The sequence below is a fragment of the Stegastes partitus genome, unplaced genomic scaffold (assembly GCF_000690725.1).
Source record: "Stegastes partitus isolate 25-593 unplaced genomic scaffold, Stegastes_partitus-1.0.2 Scaffold756, whole genome shotgun sequence".
NCBI lineage: Eukaryota > Metazoa > Chordata > Actinopteri > Pomacentridae > Stegastes > Stegastes partitus.
This window is the reverse complement of record NW_007578487.1, coordinates 49,218-66,981: the sequence shown is the minus strand read 5'-3', so window position 1 is coordinate 66,981 and position 17,764 is coordinate 49,218. Positions and strand designations below refer to the sequence as shown.

Genomic DNA, 17,764 nt, shown 5'->3' with positions numbered 1-17,764 from the left:
TGTTCAAGAACTTGACTGCAGTTTTGCTTATAAAACGAAACCGTTGCAGGTTAGATGACTAATTAATTAATTAAACATTTTATGTCTCTGACAAAGACAACCATTTTCAGTAGGGATGCACGATATATTGGTGACCACATCGGTATCGGCTGATATTAGTGTTTTTTCACATATATCGGTATCGGTCTGCTGAACAAATTTAGTCGATCTGAAAAACTGATGATTGTTTAACATTAGCGGCTTCGTCTCTATGTTTGATATCGCTGCTATTTCACAGATGTTTTTACTTAAATGGTCCTGGACTTGAACGTTACATATGTTTAAATATGTTTGACTTTTGTTAGTTATAAAGGAGACTATGTGGTCGAATTTGGACTTCCTTTGAATAGTTTTCTCAAAGTGCTTACTTATGCTCATTTTTTGATGTGAAAAAAAAATTGAATATCGGTAATATCGGTTATCGGCGATATCAGCAATCTTCATATTGGTATCGGCCAGAAATTTTAATATCGTGCATCACTGATTTTCAGTTCTTTCGCTCAGCTTTTGATGCCAGCTGCCTTAGTGCTGATGCTATGCCTGTTCTGCTCTGGCTGTTGAGAAAACTGCAGGGTTTCAATCAGTGGTGAAAATAATAAACCATAAAAGCTGCTTTTGACCGTGAGATACAACCCTGGCTGGAAAAGACTGAAGCTATTTGCACAACATACAGTCTGGACAAAACTGACGAAAGACTGCCTGTCTTGCAAAAATAAGTAAATAAACAATCAAAAATACCAAGTAACCAAAGTATTACTTCTACACATAGGATTTGTTCACATCAATTTACTTGCATTGGAAGGTTTTGTGGACAGTTGTGCCATCTAGTGGATGAAATGTGACAAAGAAAGAACTTGTGGAAACCACCTTTCTATCTGTGATCGATTACGGTGGCATAGTGTACAGCCTCCTCCTCCTCCTTAACCCTACTCAGGACTTTTGGGGTCTTTTGGACCCCAGGCCATTTGGTTTAGGTGACAGGTATTGTTTTTTTATTTTTGAAGATTTTTTTTTTTTTTATATATATATAAAAAGAGGAACATTTGTCATGCATTTGGAACCAAAAATAAAATAATCTTTCTGTGTAAGGGACTGCAAGGTGGCTCAGTGGTTAGCATCATTGCCTCGTAGCAAGAAGGTCGCTGGTTCGCGTCCCGCTGGGGGCTGGGAGTTTGCATGTTCTTCCCGTGCAGCGTGGGTTCTCTCTGGGTTCTCCAGCTTCCTCGCACAAGGTCCAAAAACATGCTGAGGTTAATTGGTGATTCTAAATTGTCCGTAGGTGTGAATGTGAGTGTGCTTGGTTGTCTGTCTCTAAGTGTGGCCCTGTGATAGACTGGTGACCTGTCCAGGGTGTCCCCTGTCTTCACCCTGAGTCAGCTGGGATAGACTTCAGCCCCCCACGACCCTAGTGAGGATTAAGGTGTATAGATAATGAATGGATGGATGGATCTATCAGTATACAGAGAGAGAAAGTAAGTGCCATAAGCAGAACTGTTTTTTTTTTTTTTGTCCCAATCTTTATTGCTTCACTTGATCTCAGCAGGAGTTTCTTTCATATTTACATGCCTAAAAAGTTTTCCATGATGTAGAAAATCAGTCTGACACAGTTAATCAACAAGCATCACATCTTAGAATGAAGCAGCTGATATAATGAACAAGACTTCAGTCGTGTTTTTAACCCACTGCATATGAGTTACTCCGCAGCCAGATGCAGAGGATGGTGATGAAACTGACGCTGATGAAGAGGATGTAGAGGCCGAACAGGAGACGGTCCACCACCGTCCCAATCATCTGCCACTCCTGCGAGGCTTTGGTCCCCTGGATGTAATTGTCCACCTGCTGTCGGATGCCTGCGATGTCTCTGCTCAGCCTCCTCAGTTCATCCAGCATCGGATCCAGAGGGGGAGGAGGGAATGAAGGGGGCTTTACTGGAGAGCTGCTCTGACTCCCTGAGGTGTCTGTGTTGCCTTTACCCATCACTGGCTCTGCCAAAAACAAACTGCGTGTCAGGATTTCTGTAAAATAACTTATCAGTCATACAAGAGTGAATCTAAGAAAGTCAAAATAGGAAAAGAAATGTGTTATCACTGCTTGAAATCAGTGCTTAAAGTTGGCATAAACTACTGGTAACCATGGCAACAGTTTCTGTATTATGTAGATCTCTATGCCTATGTATATTTTATTTCTATTTTTCTATTTCTTAGCTGTTTATCACTCCTCAAATTTGAAAAAACTATCAACAGCAAGCAAGAAAGAAATTTTCGCCCTGATTTCAGAAATAGAACATTTTATGTGCATTACCGCCACCTACCGGACTGGAGTTACCTATAGTTTTGCGAGATCTTGCAAAAGATACCTCTAGTTTTTCCCCCCTCTCCCTGTTTTTTTTCTTTCTCCATTTCCCTTCCAGGGCTCCGTATCTCTTCACTAATCTGACGCAAAATATAAAAAATTGATCAGTGCATAAAAAACAGTGATTCTACCTGGAGTGCGTCGCCTTTAATGTTGTCATAAGTAAACACACAAGAACCAAAGAAAGGCTTCAACCTCACCTGAACCTACTGAACAAGGGGATTAGAAGAGCTGTTTGCATTTGTACACAATCACTATGTGTTCTAGTGATTCTCAACAGCAGCCACAGATTCATTACAGTCTTTGTGTTTTCTGTGGAGTCAAATACTACGGGGGCCTGTGGATAATCAAGACGTCTGCTCAGAAGTCCATTTTCATGCCAACATGCTTTTTTGTGTTTTGAAGGCTGATTAATATGAAGAGAGGAAATTCACTATCTTAAAAAACAAAAGGCAAAGAAGCAACACACACTGTATTCTGCATAAACTTATTGGTTCACAATGAACAGCGACCAACACTTAGTCCGTCAGATGTAACATTTAATTCATCAAAACATTCTTTCATGACTTCTTCTGTCGTCTCGTGTTGTTACCGTCACAACAGAAACGTACCTTTGGCGGCCGGGTTGAGGACGACTGTGACTCGGCTGCTCTCTTTCTTTGGAGGGAGACACACGACCGGAGCCAGATAATGCAGCACCAGGATGCTGAGCCAGTGAGGGAGGGCGCTGTACTGCCTGGAGCTGAACTGGATGTTTGTGATCAGCACCGTCTCCAACAGGCTGGTCACCATCAGAGCCAGGCTCAGCGAGAAGAAAACACCTGCAGCAGGAACAATGAGGATTCAGGGTGAGTTTCATTCAACTGTCCCAGACTTAGACTCACAAATGTGGGGCTTGAACTCCAGTGACCTTGTTTTCAGACTCATCTTGGTCATTGGGAAGATGTCCTGTTTACGCTAAGGCCGGAGAAACCGGCAGTTTGTCTCCTTGTTTAGATTCTGAGGTGTGACTTTAGAACCACATCGTCTTCAAAGTCAACACGCTGCCTGAAGCGGTTTTAATGAAGGTGGAGTCCAGCGGCAGGTGGAACTTCAGTTTGTACAGTTTTACAGAACAGCTGTAAGTCTTTTCATCACAACGTAGTCCAGGTAGAGTTCAGTAGAACTACTTTCCAATGAAACAGAATTTTCCATAAACGTGACAACAAAGATGTTCCTCATCACTCGACTAATTCTATAATCATTCTAGTGACTCTTCAGCAAAACGTAATTCCTGTTTTTTTTTTACTAACACAATACAAAGGAGGTGAATGAAATTCAACTTGTGTGGTTTGTAGCCGGGGCTGCAAGGTGGAGCGGCGGCTAGTGTCGTTGCCTCGCAGCTAGAAGGTCGCCGGTTCACGTCGAGGAAACCAGGATCTTTCTGCGTGGAGTTTGCATGTTCTCGCCGTGCAGCGTGGGTTCTCTCCGGGTTCTCCGGCTTCCTCCCACAGTCCAAAAACATGTTGAGGTTAATTGGTGATTCTAAGGTGTGAATGTGAGTAGATAGACTGGTGACCTGTCCAGGGTGTCCCCTGCCTTCACCCTGAGTCAGCTGGGATAGACTCCAGCCCCCCAAGACCCTAGTGAGGATTAAGCGGTGTATAGATAATGGATGGATGGATGTTGGATCCTGGAGAAACGCTCTCTCATCTGACAATAAAACTTGATTAGATTTAAAAAAAAAAAACAACCTGATAATAAACACTTCCCGTCCTGGCTGATATTCACATATGAGTTAAAACTTTCAACTTCTAATCCACACACATGCAGCGGTACATGTCAGGAGAAGTCATGCTTCTTTCAAATTGCTGTTGAATTCAATACATAACAGAGTCCCAGCTGTCACTCACTGATGAGAGGAGTGCTCTCCCCGGTGGCCGGCAGCAGGTCGTTCATGATGAGCAGGAAGACGGTGTAGCCCAGGATGAGGGTCATCTTGAAGGAGGACCGGTCGACGCTCTGTGGAGGCAGCAGGAAGCTGAAGAGATCCACGGTGATGAGGAAGCAGCTGGGGATCAGGAGGTTCACCACGTACAGGATGGGCCGGCGTCTGAGAATGAGCTGTGGGACGAGACACACAGGTACAGAACCTCAAGATTTTAGTCACACTTCGTCCGTGTACCTTCATTTTGTTTCCCTAAAAAAGTGCCTTTTACCACTTTCAGGTTTTTCTGCTTTTTGGGTTTTTTGTTATTGTGTCTGTGACCTGTGCTCGAAGTACATTTTAATTTACTAGTTGAATGACAATAACGTAAATCCACCCATCCATCCATCCATCCATCCATCCATCCATCCATCCATCCATCCATCCATCCATCCATCCATCATCCATCCATCCATCCTTCATCCATCTATTCATCATCCATCCATCATCCATCCATCCATCCATCCATCCATCATCCATCCATCCATCCACCCATCCATCATCCGTCCGTCCATCCATCCGTCCATCCATCCATCCACCCACCCATCCATCCACCCACCCATCCATCATCCATCCATCCATCATCCATCCATCCATCCATCCATCCATTCATCCATCCATCCATCCATCCATCCATCCATCATCCATCCATCCATCCATCCATCCATCCATCCATCCATCCATCCATCCATCCATCCATCCATCCATCCATCTCATTTGCTTTAGATTTTTTGTGTATTATCCTGCTAAAGCTTTTGTTTTTAATGTGTAAATGACGTCCACATCAAAAGCAATATTTTTATTAACGGGAATTCATTCTTTTACGTCTGACCATTATATTATGTCATTATACTTATGCATTGTATGACCATCAGTTAATAAAAAGTGCTCACGAAGTACTTGATCTCAGAGTAGCTTCCCTCGTCTAGATCCAGACTGAACTCGGCTATGGTGATGTCCGTGAGCTCCCACTCCCCGTTGGTCTGCAGCACCTGTCTGGACTCCTCCAGGATCTCCTCAGACGTGCTGCCTTTAATCATCATGATGTCTGTGGCTTGAACGATGTTTAAGCGACACAGAAGCACAAAAAGTTTGTTTAATGTTCACATGCAATGCAATATTATAGCCGACATGTTAGCCTTACCATAGTGAAGATATGATCCAAAGGTCAGCGAGCAGTTTTGGATGTCAAAGGGGAAAGTGTAGATTCCTAACTTGCATGAACTGACCACTTTGATCGGCTTGTCATCGTATACATGACCCGTGTTGTATAAGTAGACGTAAGGCGTTATAGGAAATTCGTCTTCATCCATGCTGGAATAAAAAAGGATTATTTATTAACTTTGAACTCAACGAAATGTATTGAAAAAGTCGATTAAAAAAAAAAATAAAAAAAGAAAAAGATCCATAATATTGTCCTGCATAGAGATTTAGCTGTCAGGTTTAAAGGTCTGCATTTCTACTAATATTAATTTTTTTTTTTTTTTTTAATTCAAAAAGTCTGTCTAATCTGAAAATAATTTCAGCTAGCATAGAAAAGCATCAAAATGCTGTAAACGTACAACTCTGCGATGTGAATGTCTGGAACCCAAAGCTTTTCCCGAGGAACAGAGATTCTTTCCGTTCCACATTGCTTCTGATCCCAGCTCAGTCCCTCTATTTCCCACTCCTGCGTTAAACAGAACAAAAGCCGGCGAGATGTGCAGCTTATAAAATGACTTAACAGGTAAGCTTCCATTTAAAATGCTTGGTATGGTGACTAAAAAATTATTTAAAAATTAAGACACGTGATCGGTTTATCTTCAGCTACAAACAAAAACTGAAGCAAAAAGAAGAATTTATGAGATGTTTCAGTCTAATCGAGTTAAACGTTACGGCTTTAATTAGACAAACACTTATGACATGTCCTAAAAATGTTGGCCTACCAGGACTTGCCATAAGACTGTGGTCAGTGTTTGGCTTTTTTCATCCTGCAAATGAAACGTATTTAAAATGAATCACAATCAGAGCAATTGTGAATTGAAATATCCAGATATCTGTGGACCGTGGAGACTCACCACTCCTAAAATCCCCACCACAGTGATGCTGATGGTTATGTTCATCGGATGTGAAAGGCTTTTGACAGGTCGCACCAGATTGTTCAAAAACAGGCTCTTCTTAAATTCTCTGATGAGGGAGGAAGGAGTTGGGCTGCTGCAGTTCAAAGCTGCTGCAAAACCTGAGTTCAGAAACAGCAGACAAAATTCACAATATAACTCAAATGCATGAACAAAAGTGTTCAGGCCAAGTTCTTGTATTGGTGCCGACAGAAGAATTGCAGATCTTTATTCTTCTGCTAGAATAATAATAATTTAACATTTAACCCTCCAGTTACCTTCAAATTTACTGATGTCTTTTATCGTTGGGTTCAGTTTGACCTCAGCTGTTTAAACCTCCAGAAAATAATCAGAATTAAAATTGTTGCCCAAGTTTATGTGTAAACAGCCCTTTAAATATAACTAAAAACAATTATGTCAGTGACTTATTTAGAAATGTTAAACACTGAATAAGGTTAAATTGACCCCAAAGATAACAGGAGGGTTATTACAGTTACCTGAAATCACCTGTCGAGTTTTGTTTTATGCTTAATAAACACAAGCAACAGAGTTTGCACACAGTCTGACAACCGATGTCAAATATTAAGTTAGGATAAGATAACCACCAAAAGATACGATACGATACAATACGATAAGTTAAGTTAAGTTAAGTTAGGTTAAGTTAAGCTAGGAAAAGATAAGATAAGATAAGATAAGATATGTTGAGTTGAGATGAGATGGGATATGATATGATATAATACGATACGATAAGTTAAGTTAAGTTAGGATAAGACAAGATAAGATAAGACAAGATAAGATAAGATAAGATAAGATAAGATAAGATAAGATACGATGAGATGAGATGGGATATGATATGATACAATACGATAAGTTAAGTTAATCATCTCATGAGATGAGATAAGCCTTTATTTATCTCACAGTGGAGAAATTCACCGTGTTGTCAGCAAAAACCCCCCAAAAACTAATGAAAAATAACAAATCTCATAAACAGCAAGGACTGAAACTGAAATATTAGCAGCTAAATTAAATTATCTATTAGCTAATACACCCATCTATTTATTTCACATATTTAACTCATTTAATCAAATAAGTATGTATTTTAAAGATGCTGTTGGCAACTTACGGATCTGTTTCTTGCATCTTATGTTAGAAGCATAAAGCAAGAACTCTTTTTTACTTTACTATTTTCAGACTGCACAACTTTTAAAGTAACTGTAGATAAAACTTGATATTTATTTTAAAGTACACAAACAAAAGCAACCAAAGCGATTCCTAAACTACCGGCTCGGCTTCCAACAGATTGTCATCTTTGCTTATTTTGTTGATGGTCTTCTCGTCTTACCGTGAAGCAGCGTGAAACAGATGAAGATGATCTCTGCAGGCTTCATCTCTGCCGTCCTCGGTCTCCGCTAAGCCTTCAGTGCTACCATGACAGAATAATGCAAAGTGAAAAGTCTGAAGGAGGCGTCTTGCTGGAGCTATCTGTGATATCTATAACTAATATTGACTTTGTGTGACTTCAGCCGTTGGGGATTTCTAACTGCATGCACAAATGCACACATATAATATCTAACATTATGTAATCGGTGTTTGGATTTACAACTGGTTTTTAAATCAGCATCAGGTGGATTTTTATTCTGCAAGTCAGCAGCTTGAATTGGTGACAAGCGGTGGTAAAGCAAAGGAAACGCACCGGGCTGGTTGATGTGTCAGTGTGTTGTATCAATATCATCTTATTTGATTTTGTGTTGCAAGAGTGAGAGAAAGTATGAATGAAGGTCCTTCATTCATACAATCACAACACATGGTTCAGCTTTTCTCTGCAACCAAATGTTTTCCATACAGAATAAGTTGGGTCAAGACTGCAGAGCGCACGGTGACTAACAATGAGCATCCGTGTTAGTGGTTTATTGGTAATATAATATTTACCCAGTTCACTGTCCTTGTTTAACATGTCAGCATGTGATAATTAGTAAAACAAACAAACTGAGTGTTATTAGTTCTGAAGGTATCTCATGATAAACCAGAGCGTCGGGGATTATAATTTGAGATGAAAAGTTATCACTAAACTGATGGTTGATCTGAAGAAAGATTTGGAATGTGTGACCCAAATTTAATTAGACTCTAATTGTTGTTGACGTATTGGACTGGAAAAGTGAAAACCTTGACCTGCTGGTGGCACGAGAGGAAGAGAATCACTAAAGTCTTAAGGATGCATCCTCTGGGGACCATGATTAAGGGTACAAAACGCATAGTCTCAGTTTGGCTCAAAGAGGACCATCAGTGCCCCCCTGTCCTCCCTTTATGACCTGTATTCCTCCAGAGTGAGGGCAGGAAAAATCCTCACCGACCCCTTCCACCCAGGTCATCACCTCTTTGACCTGCTGGCGCTTCAGGCCTCTAAGCATCCAAACATCCCGGCACCGGAGCAGTTTCTTCCCCCAGGCCGTATCCCTCATGAACAGCCAGTAAACCACTAAAGACTTCTGTTGCACTACCTCTGTGCATTCACCATTAGATGTGTAATTCCTCAACTTCATGTGCAATACTGTAACTTAAACTGTTTCCTAATTTATTACTTGGTTCAGGTAAGTTTACGTCTCTTTTCACAGTACTTTTTATTTACGTAGTACTTTTATGCTTTTCCTTTACATATTTTATTTAGGGCTGCAAGGTGGTGCAGTGGTTAGCGCCATTGCCTCGCAGCAAGAAGGTCGCCGGTTCACATCCTGGTGAGGACGTCTAGGATCTGTCTGCATGGAGTCTCCATGTTCTCTCTGGGTTCTCCGGCTTCCTCACACAGTCCAAAAAATTGATTCTAAATTGTCCGTAGGTGTGAATGTGAGTGTGCTTGGTTGTCTGTCTCTAAGTGTAGCCCTGTGATAGACTGCTGACCTGTCCAGGGTGTCTCCTGCCTTCACCCTGAGTCAGCTGGGATAGACTCCAGCCCCCCACGACCCTAGTGAGGATTAAGCGGTGTATAGATAATGGATGGATGTATTCTGTGATTTAGGGAGGCTTTCGATACGTTTCAGTCTGTTTGTTGTATTTTCATTGGTACATATACAGATAGATATATATGTTTAAAGCAAGAAAGGGCAATGACTTCATTTTGTTTTATGTTTACTTTATTTTTTAGTTTTCCAACCACAAACCCAAAGTTAACTTGAAATAAAACCTTGGTAGGTATTTGAAAGAGATTACAACTATATCATACCAGACCAACAGCACATAGTCTCTGTCCATGATAACGGTGGTGAGAATTACAGTCCTAAAATCACTGTACTGAACCAGTGTACTGCCACATGTGCAGGGTATTCACTCAAAAAATCAAACAAAGCTCAAAAAACTTCCACGAACAACAACTGATTAATAAAACATGCCAGATGCTTCTTAGTTTTTAGAACCATTTCGACATCCCTATGAACTGATCTAAGCCCTGGTTCACATCTGACCCGTGTCCACTCAGGACTGGCTGATCCAGACGCACCACATGGAGATGATGACCAGAGCGTAGCAGGTGATGAGCAGCAGATAGATGCGGAAGAGCAGGAAGTCGAGGACGTATCCCACGTGGCACCACTGGTCCTGCAGCTCGCTCTCCTTCTGCAGGGAGGTGAGGTGAAGGCGGAGGTCGCCCAGGTACTGACAGATCTGCTGCAGCTCAGGAGGAGCAGCTGCACCTGACAGGAGGGTGGAGGTTTAGGCCAAACTGAGTTAAAACAGGTCGCTAACCATATTTACATTTTTACAGAGATTAGCTGTTATGATGTATTTACTCACAATATCTACCATGTGTAGTAAGTGTGTATACCTGCACCAGGTGACCAAAAGAAAATTAGTGCACCAACAAATTACAGTCATGACTCAACATTCAGACCCTTAACAATCCAAAAACCTTGATATCCGACAGTTTTTTAGGAAAAATGAACAGAACCCATAAAAAATAGCCTTAACATAGCGACAGCCTTGGATTCCGACTCCGACGTGACATTTGATGTCACAAATAAGGATAACAGTGTATTATCTGACTGAACAATCCCACAGATTGGCTACGTTCAGGCTGCAGGACTTGATGCTCAATTCCGATTTTTTTTCTGATATATGATTTTTTTGCGAGTTTGTTCACATTTACAATTAAATGCGACTTGTATGTGATCTGCTGTGTGAACTTCATGCGACCCAAAAGTATCCCGCATGCGCAGAAGGGGACACGACGATGTCACACACAGTGAGCGTGCTCAGTGCTTACCGAAGTAAACATGGATGGTAATGGTGGAGTGTATCTGCCACTCCCCTGCCGCCGCCACCACAGATGGTGGAAACAGACCTGTGACCACTAACTCAACTGTCATCAGCGGCCAAGTACTGCCTGCGTGTTCTGGACACTTCCACCCCGTCAGAGCGCTCCCCCGGGGTGGAATTAGCCCAATTGGCACAAGCTCACCCGTCAAAGGTGTGAAATCCAGCAATGCGTCGTGTTCTAACACTACAGTAGTTATTAAAACAGCTATAAACAATAAATATTAACAACAAATGAGCCTTCCAGCATCGAGCCCTCCTTGTATCTCGACCTCCGTCTTGACAATCCGACAGCCTTGCTATCCGACATAAAAGAAGGTTTTACATTTAGTGTCGGATTATCGAGTCACGACTGCACATTAACAATAAGGGTGAGGCTTGATTCAACTGCTTTTTATTGGAACATTTGATCGTTAATATTTATTCTTCTGTCCATATGTAAATAAAACAAAGTCACACCCACATTTGAATTTAACATTGTGTGACTATTTTTGGAAGAAATATTAAAGCTCTTAAAGCCAAAGAGGTGTTTACAGACTGTTTACAGGGCTGATTGCTTTTGACTGGACGCTGCTGCAGATATTTAGTAGAAACCAGTTCACTCAGTACCACAATCTCTGACAGTTGTGACATATTTCTAAATTTTAACAGTGCAATCCAATTTGCATCCTGCTGAACTTCGGCAGGATGCAAATTTAGAAAATAAGTTTATTAAGACTTCAGCTGCTCTGACTGTTGCTGTAAATTGGACTTGTGAAGCCAAACTGAGGTGTATACACTGAGTTGTTTTCTTTCTTTTTTCTTTTTCTAGCGATCCTCACGTCTTTCAGTAAACAAGAGCTGTCGTTTCTCTTTGCTCAGCAGTTCTTGCCAGAATATAGGTTGCTGCAGCAGTGGGACGGGGCTATTTGCTGTAAATCAACACTCCCTTGTTACGACGCAGTGGAGACGACTTATGTCATTGCCAACAGTGGAAACTAGTCATCAAGGCAAACTGCGGCTCTTTTTAAACATATTTATGCTTTGTTTACCCTTGTCTTCCACCACATAACTCCATTTAACAGTAAACATAAAGAAAGCCCGTTAAATGAGTAGACGTGTCTAAACTTTTCACCGGATCCGAATAAATTAAAAAGCTGCTCATCGTTTGTTTTAGATGATCAGGAGATTAAGGATGAATAAAAACAGCGCTGAGACAAAGCATTCGTAAATTGGTGATTCGTTGTTGCTGTGAGGTCTGTGGACTATTTGGTGTTTTTTGGGTTTTTCTCTGTGTTTCAGTGGGTGTGACTCTCTGTTTCTCTGCAGGCTGGCCGGAGCCGATCGGGGAGGGACGCTGGCAGCTGTGGCTCATCGGCTCATCAGCCGCTCCCTGTTCAAATACGGGCGTTTCACAGCAGTCCGGCGCCAGATGACTGTGATACCTACCCTGTGGTACAGTCAGGCCGCTAGCTGCGACACTTCGCTGAGCATTCCTAGCATTTATTGATGTTCTCTAGTCTCGAGCTTATCGTATGTTTTTCTCTGCCTGTCTCCAGCGTCCCTCCTTGGCTCCAGCACTCAGCACTCCTCCAGGCACACCAGCGTTTTGCACCCTCGGGAATTCACGACCACGGGCACCTTCACCGGGAGAAACTTCACGAGAGCAACCACCCACGACCACCGGACCCCTGCGCACCACCCTGGTTTCCCTCTTCACGGCTCCCTCTCTGCACCAGGAAAACCTCCACGGACGAAGGCACACACGGGCACCGGATCTTCTCGCACCACCCTCGGAACCCTCCTTCATGGACCACGGCACAGAAGACCCCCACTCCTCCCTCACCACGATTGGCATCCCTGCACCAAATAAACCTTTAACTTAGCCTTTTTTCCCCTGTCTCCCTTTTCGTTGCGGATCCGCCCTCACAGTCACCGAGCACGACCCGTCACAGTTGCAGGCTGTAGAAATAACCCTGTTTCTGTTTTGCTAAATTACCTTAAGGCACTTCCAGTTTGCCAGAGCAATGTCAGATTAGTGTTTCTCATATGCTGAGTCTTTCTGATTACCTCCGTTGCTGGTCGGTTGCTGGTCAGGAGCTCGGCCGGCTGGCTGGATGATCTGTGGGCCTGAGCTTCCATTTGTGCTTTCAGGTTTGTCCCTCTGCGACATGGAAGGAGGCCGGACGTCCTCCGGCCAGCGGTAGCAGATGAGGGTGGCTATGTGTTTGAGGACGACCACCCTCACCCAGTTTGGAACCTCCTGATACTTCATGGAGCTGTGGTGGAGGACGTTGGTGATGATGACGGTCTCCAGCAGACTGATGACCATGAGGGCCAGACACACTGAGAAATAGATGCCTGGATTGAAGCACAAACATTCAAGAGGTCAAAAGCTTTTGAAAACAGTTTATATTTCTGTTAACCATCTGCTAAATGGTATTTTAGGAACCCTCTTCCCCCCTGGGCTGTGTTAGGGAGCAACCTATGATGGGAGTGCCGTTGGCTGTGCTGGGCAGCAGGTCGTTCATGATGAGCAGGAAGACGGTGTAGCCCAGGATGAGGGTCATCTTGAAGGAGGCCCGGTCGACGCTGTGTGGCGGCAGGTAGAAGGACAGGATGTCAATGAGCATGAGGAAGGAGCTTGGGATGAGCAGGTTGACCACGTAGAGCACCGGACGCCGCTTTATGACCACCTGGTGAACAGCAGGGGTACATCCAGTTTACATGCATGTTGACGTAATCCTTTGATTTTCCATTCACTTTGTTGTAGCTCCAGGAATAAACACCTTGATCATTAGATGCTACAGTCTGCGTTGTGTTCGTTAGCTAGTCTTCAACTGTGTCTGTCCTAAAAAGTCATGTCGCTAAGTCTTGATTTTCTAACACCTAAATCAGAGTCAGGATGAGGTACAAAAGTCTTGTTTCCTCTTAGACTTTTTACTTTATTTTGAAAGGTTATTGTGATTTTTTTGCCCAATGATGCCACAAAATGCCTCCTGTCCCAGATTTAAGTAGTCTTTGTTGCTATACATCTGTTACCAAGATGTTTTGTTAAAAGCAACATATCTGTTGATGTAAACTGAGTAAAAGCAGGTTTCTCTGACCCAGAAGGTGATGATGTCCCACTCGTCGATGCCAAACTGAAGGATGGACGTCTCTCCCAGTATGTCCACCAGCTCCCACTCTCCACTGGCTTCCAGGTAACGTTTTGAGTTTCCAGACATCTCCTCAAAAGTCAGGGCTGGACTGACCCTCACGTCCCGTACTACAAAAAGAGAAACTTACTGACCATAGACAGACATTCATGCCCTTGGGGAAATCCTAGGGTCAGTGTAAGCCAACCTAAATCCCTAACTAGACTGCATGACAAGTGAGTCTGACTTATTGCATGGTTTAAATTTCCGTTTTACTTATGTATATACAGTGCTGCCCACTTCCTGTCGAACCGCTTTATGGAATATCCCGTTTATAATCATAAAACCTTCAAGTCCCGAATCATTTCCTGTATAAGCTATAGTAAAACAGCCCGTTTATTGTCATAGAATAATGTCATAGTCCTGGTTTTTGCCGTGACAAAATTCCCCGAAATTGATTCCAGGAATAACTTTTGCCCGTTTAAAGTCGTGGTTGGATGTTACGTCTCACAGTCGGTCATGTGTGGCAGATTGTCACACCCCGGTCAGCCACGGAAGTCAACGCGTTGGTTTGTTTGTCAATTAGCTCCGATATACGCTCCGATTAAAGGAAATAACTTTTATTGATGGGGTGGCTTTTCGTACAGACAAAGGTGGAATTTCACCGAAGCAAAACCATAAAGCTCAGTTTGAATAAACATTTCTTGATCTTCAAACAAACTGTCCTTTTGATCTTGTGAGAACATTCCCATTTTGGCTTTATGTATAAATCCCCATTTTTCATCCCACAGACACAATTTTCTCAGTGCTCTATCATTGGGGACACTCCGATACCCTAATCTTGAAGCCTGCTTATTGAAATATCCCGGATGTAGTCATAATTCCATCCTGGACCGAGGATATGATAATAAACGGGCAGCACTGTATTTGTATTCCCTTTGTTTACCCACTGTTTAGTCACCTTTGGGTTTGATTAACTTAAGCAAATGAATGAGCTTCATGTTTGTGTGATTATGCATAATGTTCAGAGGCCCCTTTCTTACTGGTGTGCATGTAGGAGCCAAATGTGAATGTGCAATTCTGCACGTCAAAAGGAAAACTGAAGATCTCCAGGTTGCAGGCGGAGACGAGCCGCAGCATCCTGTCCCAGCGGATGTGACCTGTGTGGTTAACGTAGACGTACGGACACGCCTGGGAAACATCGTCATCCACACTGGGAGGGTTGGAGGTGGAAGAATCAGGAAGTAGCAAAGGAATAAAAAGGAAGCACAATGATGGATTACTGACGGGCTCAACTTTGGATTCTGGATTTACAGACAAATTCTATCAGGGACACTGTAAAACGCAACTAGAAATATTGCAAATTAATCTGAGCAGAACGTTAGCTAATCAACCAACCCCTTAATATCGGCCTACTTTCTGGTTCTGAGGAAAAGTGTTTGGCAAATCCTGGACCTCTGTTCCCTCAACTTGTAGAACATGTAGATTCCAGATCTGTTGGACATTAGCTTCACTCCCAGAGGGCCGGTCACATCTTGTATGTTCAATACAGGTATTTGCATAATGTCCAGGGGAGGAGCACAGCCCATGACTCATGCACCATTTAGACCAATGCTAGATCTCCCTGCATACAGACAGAAACAGCCCTGTTGACTGTGGTACCCCTGAGGACAAGTGATCCTCCTCCTGGTGTCGCCTCTGGGACTGAAGTCTGTGCTGCCACCTCAGGGAGCAACGCTGCACCTGGTTCACAAGTCCAGGGCCGTCATTTTAGTATCTTCAACTTTTTATTGCACCAGATTTTCATCTTCACCTAATTTAAATTGGATTTAAGGATCTTTGGCCAGATCCGGGCCCACCTCGTGCTTGACGGGTTCAGAAAACATGCAGTTGTTCTTTTCAGGCTGCACTTTCAAACAGTAGATCTCACGGGGGGAGGAAGTGACTGATATACAGCACACACCACCCCAACTGTGTGCTTGTCATGCCCTAAAATCCTTTTCCAGTTGAACTTACAACTCATAAACGATGATGTCCGGAGACCAGAGCTGCTTCACGGGTAGAGAAATCCTGGTGACGCCGTCGCACTCATCAGGCTCCCAAACCAGGAACTCGTGGTGCCAGTACTGCCGAGAATTAATCAGACACAATGTACTGTTAAACTTCCAACATCTCTAAGTTTCTAACGTCTGTTAACGTCAGGTTATGTTTATGTATTTCAATGCCACTTACCAGTCTGAGCCACAAGAAAGTAGTGAGTATCTGGGTTTTCTCATTCTGAAATACAGTGAACAAGGGGCAAACCTCGTGTGATGCTGATTGCTACCACTTAAGTATCTTACAACAGTAACAACACAACACCTGACAATCAGTAATATTAACTGAATTTTTAAAAATCATTTTGTTTTAGTAAACATTCACAGATCTGCGTTTAAGTTGTCCGATGTTGTTGATGTCATGTATGTTCCTTAAAGTGTCCATGAAGAGACTCACCACTCCGAGGACAGCGTACAGGGTGAAGGAGATGTTGGTGATGGTGGGATTGCTGAGGTTTACGGCCGGCCTGAAGGGCTGCAGGTCGAACACGGCCTGCATGGACTCGTAGGTTGGACCGCTGTGACCCTCTTTACAAGGCAGTTTACTGAAACACACAGACGCTAAAACACAAAATGTTTAGTGTTGCTTAAATTTCACAAATTGCACTTTAATCTCTCCAGTGATGGAGGATTTTGACAAATGAAAACTGTAAGGCAATAAGAATCTACGTAAAACAAATGCTTGCTTTTCGATTTGAAATCTAAATCATTATAAAATATTTTCTAACCACAAAATTAACCAGAACATTAATGCACAGTTAAATATATGAGAAAAGGCCAGAATTATTTGGAAAATGCTGATTTAAACACATCTTTAAATGTGACTTCCTACTTGAGTTTGCTGAACGATTCCTTTTTTTTGAAACCATCAAACTGTGAAATATGTCGGATGGACAACAAAAATAAATATGACACCCATATCTTTGCACAACAAGGATGCTTTAACCTGAACCTGACAGGACAAAGTGTTTGACTAAAGAACCTTTTCATTTAGCTAAACATGCTTCAGTCTGGAAAATAAACTCCAAACAACAAAGAAGGGAGTAAAAGCAGATTGTTATTACCTGACATTAAGATGAGGCCTGCGATGAAGCTCTGAGGAAACAGACTCATGCTGGACGTTTGCGACGGACTGAATGTTCTCCACAGCCATCGACCTAATAATAAGGAAAGCTCCTCCTGGCAGTGCACACACATACATCCACTTCTTTTCTTACAGAACGGGACGCTGTAATCACAAACATTTATTCTCTGGAGATTTAACACCACCGTCACTGCAAGTACTGCATGAATCATCCTGTAACATAACTGCAACCGAATCCCAATCTTAAACCAAACAAAAACCAAAGTAAATCACTTCGATGGAGCTTTTAGCATATCTTACCAGTTTTTTATTTTGTGTGCTGTAACATACATGTAATCACCTGCAGACTATAAACACACCATCGGGCAAATTACAATGGTAGACAGCATTTAGTTAAATATTAAACATGCAGACAGATTTTCAAACATCTCTATTGCAATCAATCAGGCTGTTTCCTTCCGTTTGACCACAATTGATCCTCAAAAATAGATAGAAATGAGTACAAATGCAAAACAAACAAGATTTCCGTATGTGCAGATGGCTGATAAAAAACATGCAGGACAGCACAGAACTTGTTGGTTCACACCTCTGGTAACCAGTCACCCATTTTATTTTTCAACACCTCCACCTGCGGGAATTACAGTCTGATTCATCCAGTGTTGTGTACCGAGCTGTCGGACCCTTATTTTATCCTCTTTTAGAATCCTGAAATG

General features: G+C 42.5%; 2 protein-coding genes across 2 annotated transcripts; both read right to left on the bottom strand.

Moving 5' to 3' along the window:
• Nucleotides 1–1,545: 1,545 nt before the first annotated feature.
• On the bottom strand, nucleotides 1,546–7,892 carry LOC103364551 (5-hydroxytryptamine receptor 3A-like). Its single transcript, XM_008291701.1, has 9 exons — nucleotides 7,796–7,892; nucleotides 6,415–6,575; nucleotides 6,283–6,327; nucleotides 5,920–6,026; nucleotides 5,502–5,671; nucleotides 5,251–5,411; nucleotides 4,284–4,494; nucleotides 3,003–3,212; nucleotides 1,546–2,024 (listed from the first exon to the last, which is right to left on the bottom strand). Exons 1-9 carry the CDS (start codon nucleotides 7,839–7,841, stop codon nucleotides 1,714–1,716), a joined length of 1,422 nt encoding a protein of 473 aa, XP_008289923.1. The 5' UTR covers nucleotides 7,842–7,892; the 3' UTR covers nucleotides 1,546–1,713.
• Nucleotides 7,893–9,918: 2,026 nt separating this feature from the next.
• Nucleotides 9,919–17,100, bottom strand: LOC103364550 (5-hydroxytryptamine receptor 3A). The gene is made up of 9 exons (XM_008291699.1): nucleotides 17,032–17,100; nucleotides 16,365–16,528; nucleotides 16,104–16,148; nucleotides 15,888–15,997; nucleotides 14,915–15,084; nucleotides 13,842–14,002; nucleotides 13,220–13,430; nucleotides 12,805–13,095; nucleotides 9,919–10,136 (listed from the first exon to the last, which is right to left on the bottom strand). The coding sequence occupies exons 1-9, from the start codon at nucleotides 17,078–17,080 to the stop codon at nucleotides 9,919–9,921; spliced, it is 1,419 nt and encodes a 472-aa protein (XP_008289921.1). The 5' UTR covers nucleotides 17,081–17,100.
• Between the last annotated feature and the right edge of the window lie 664 nt (nucleotides 17,101–17,764).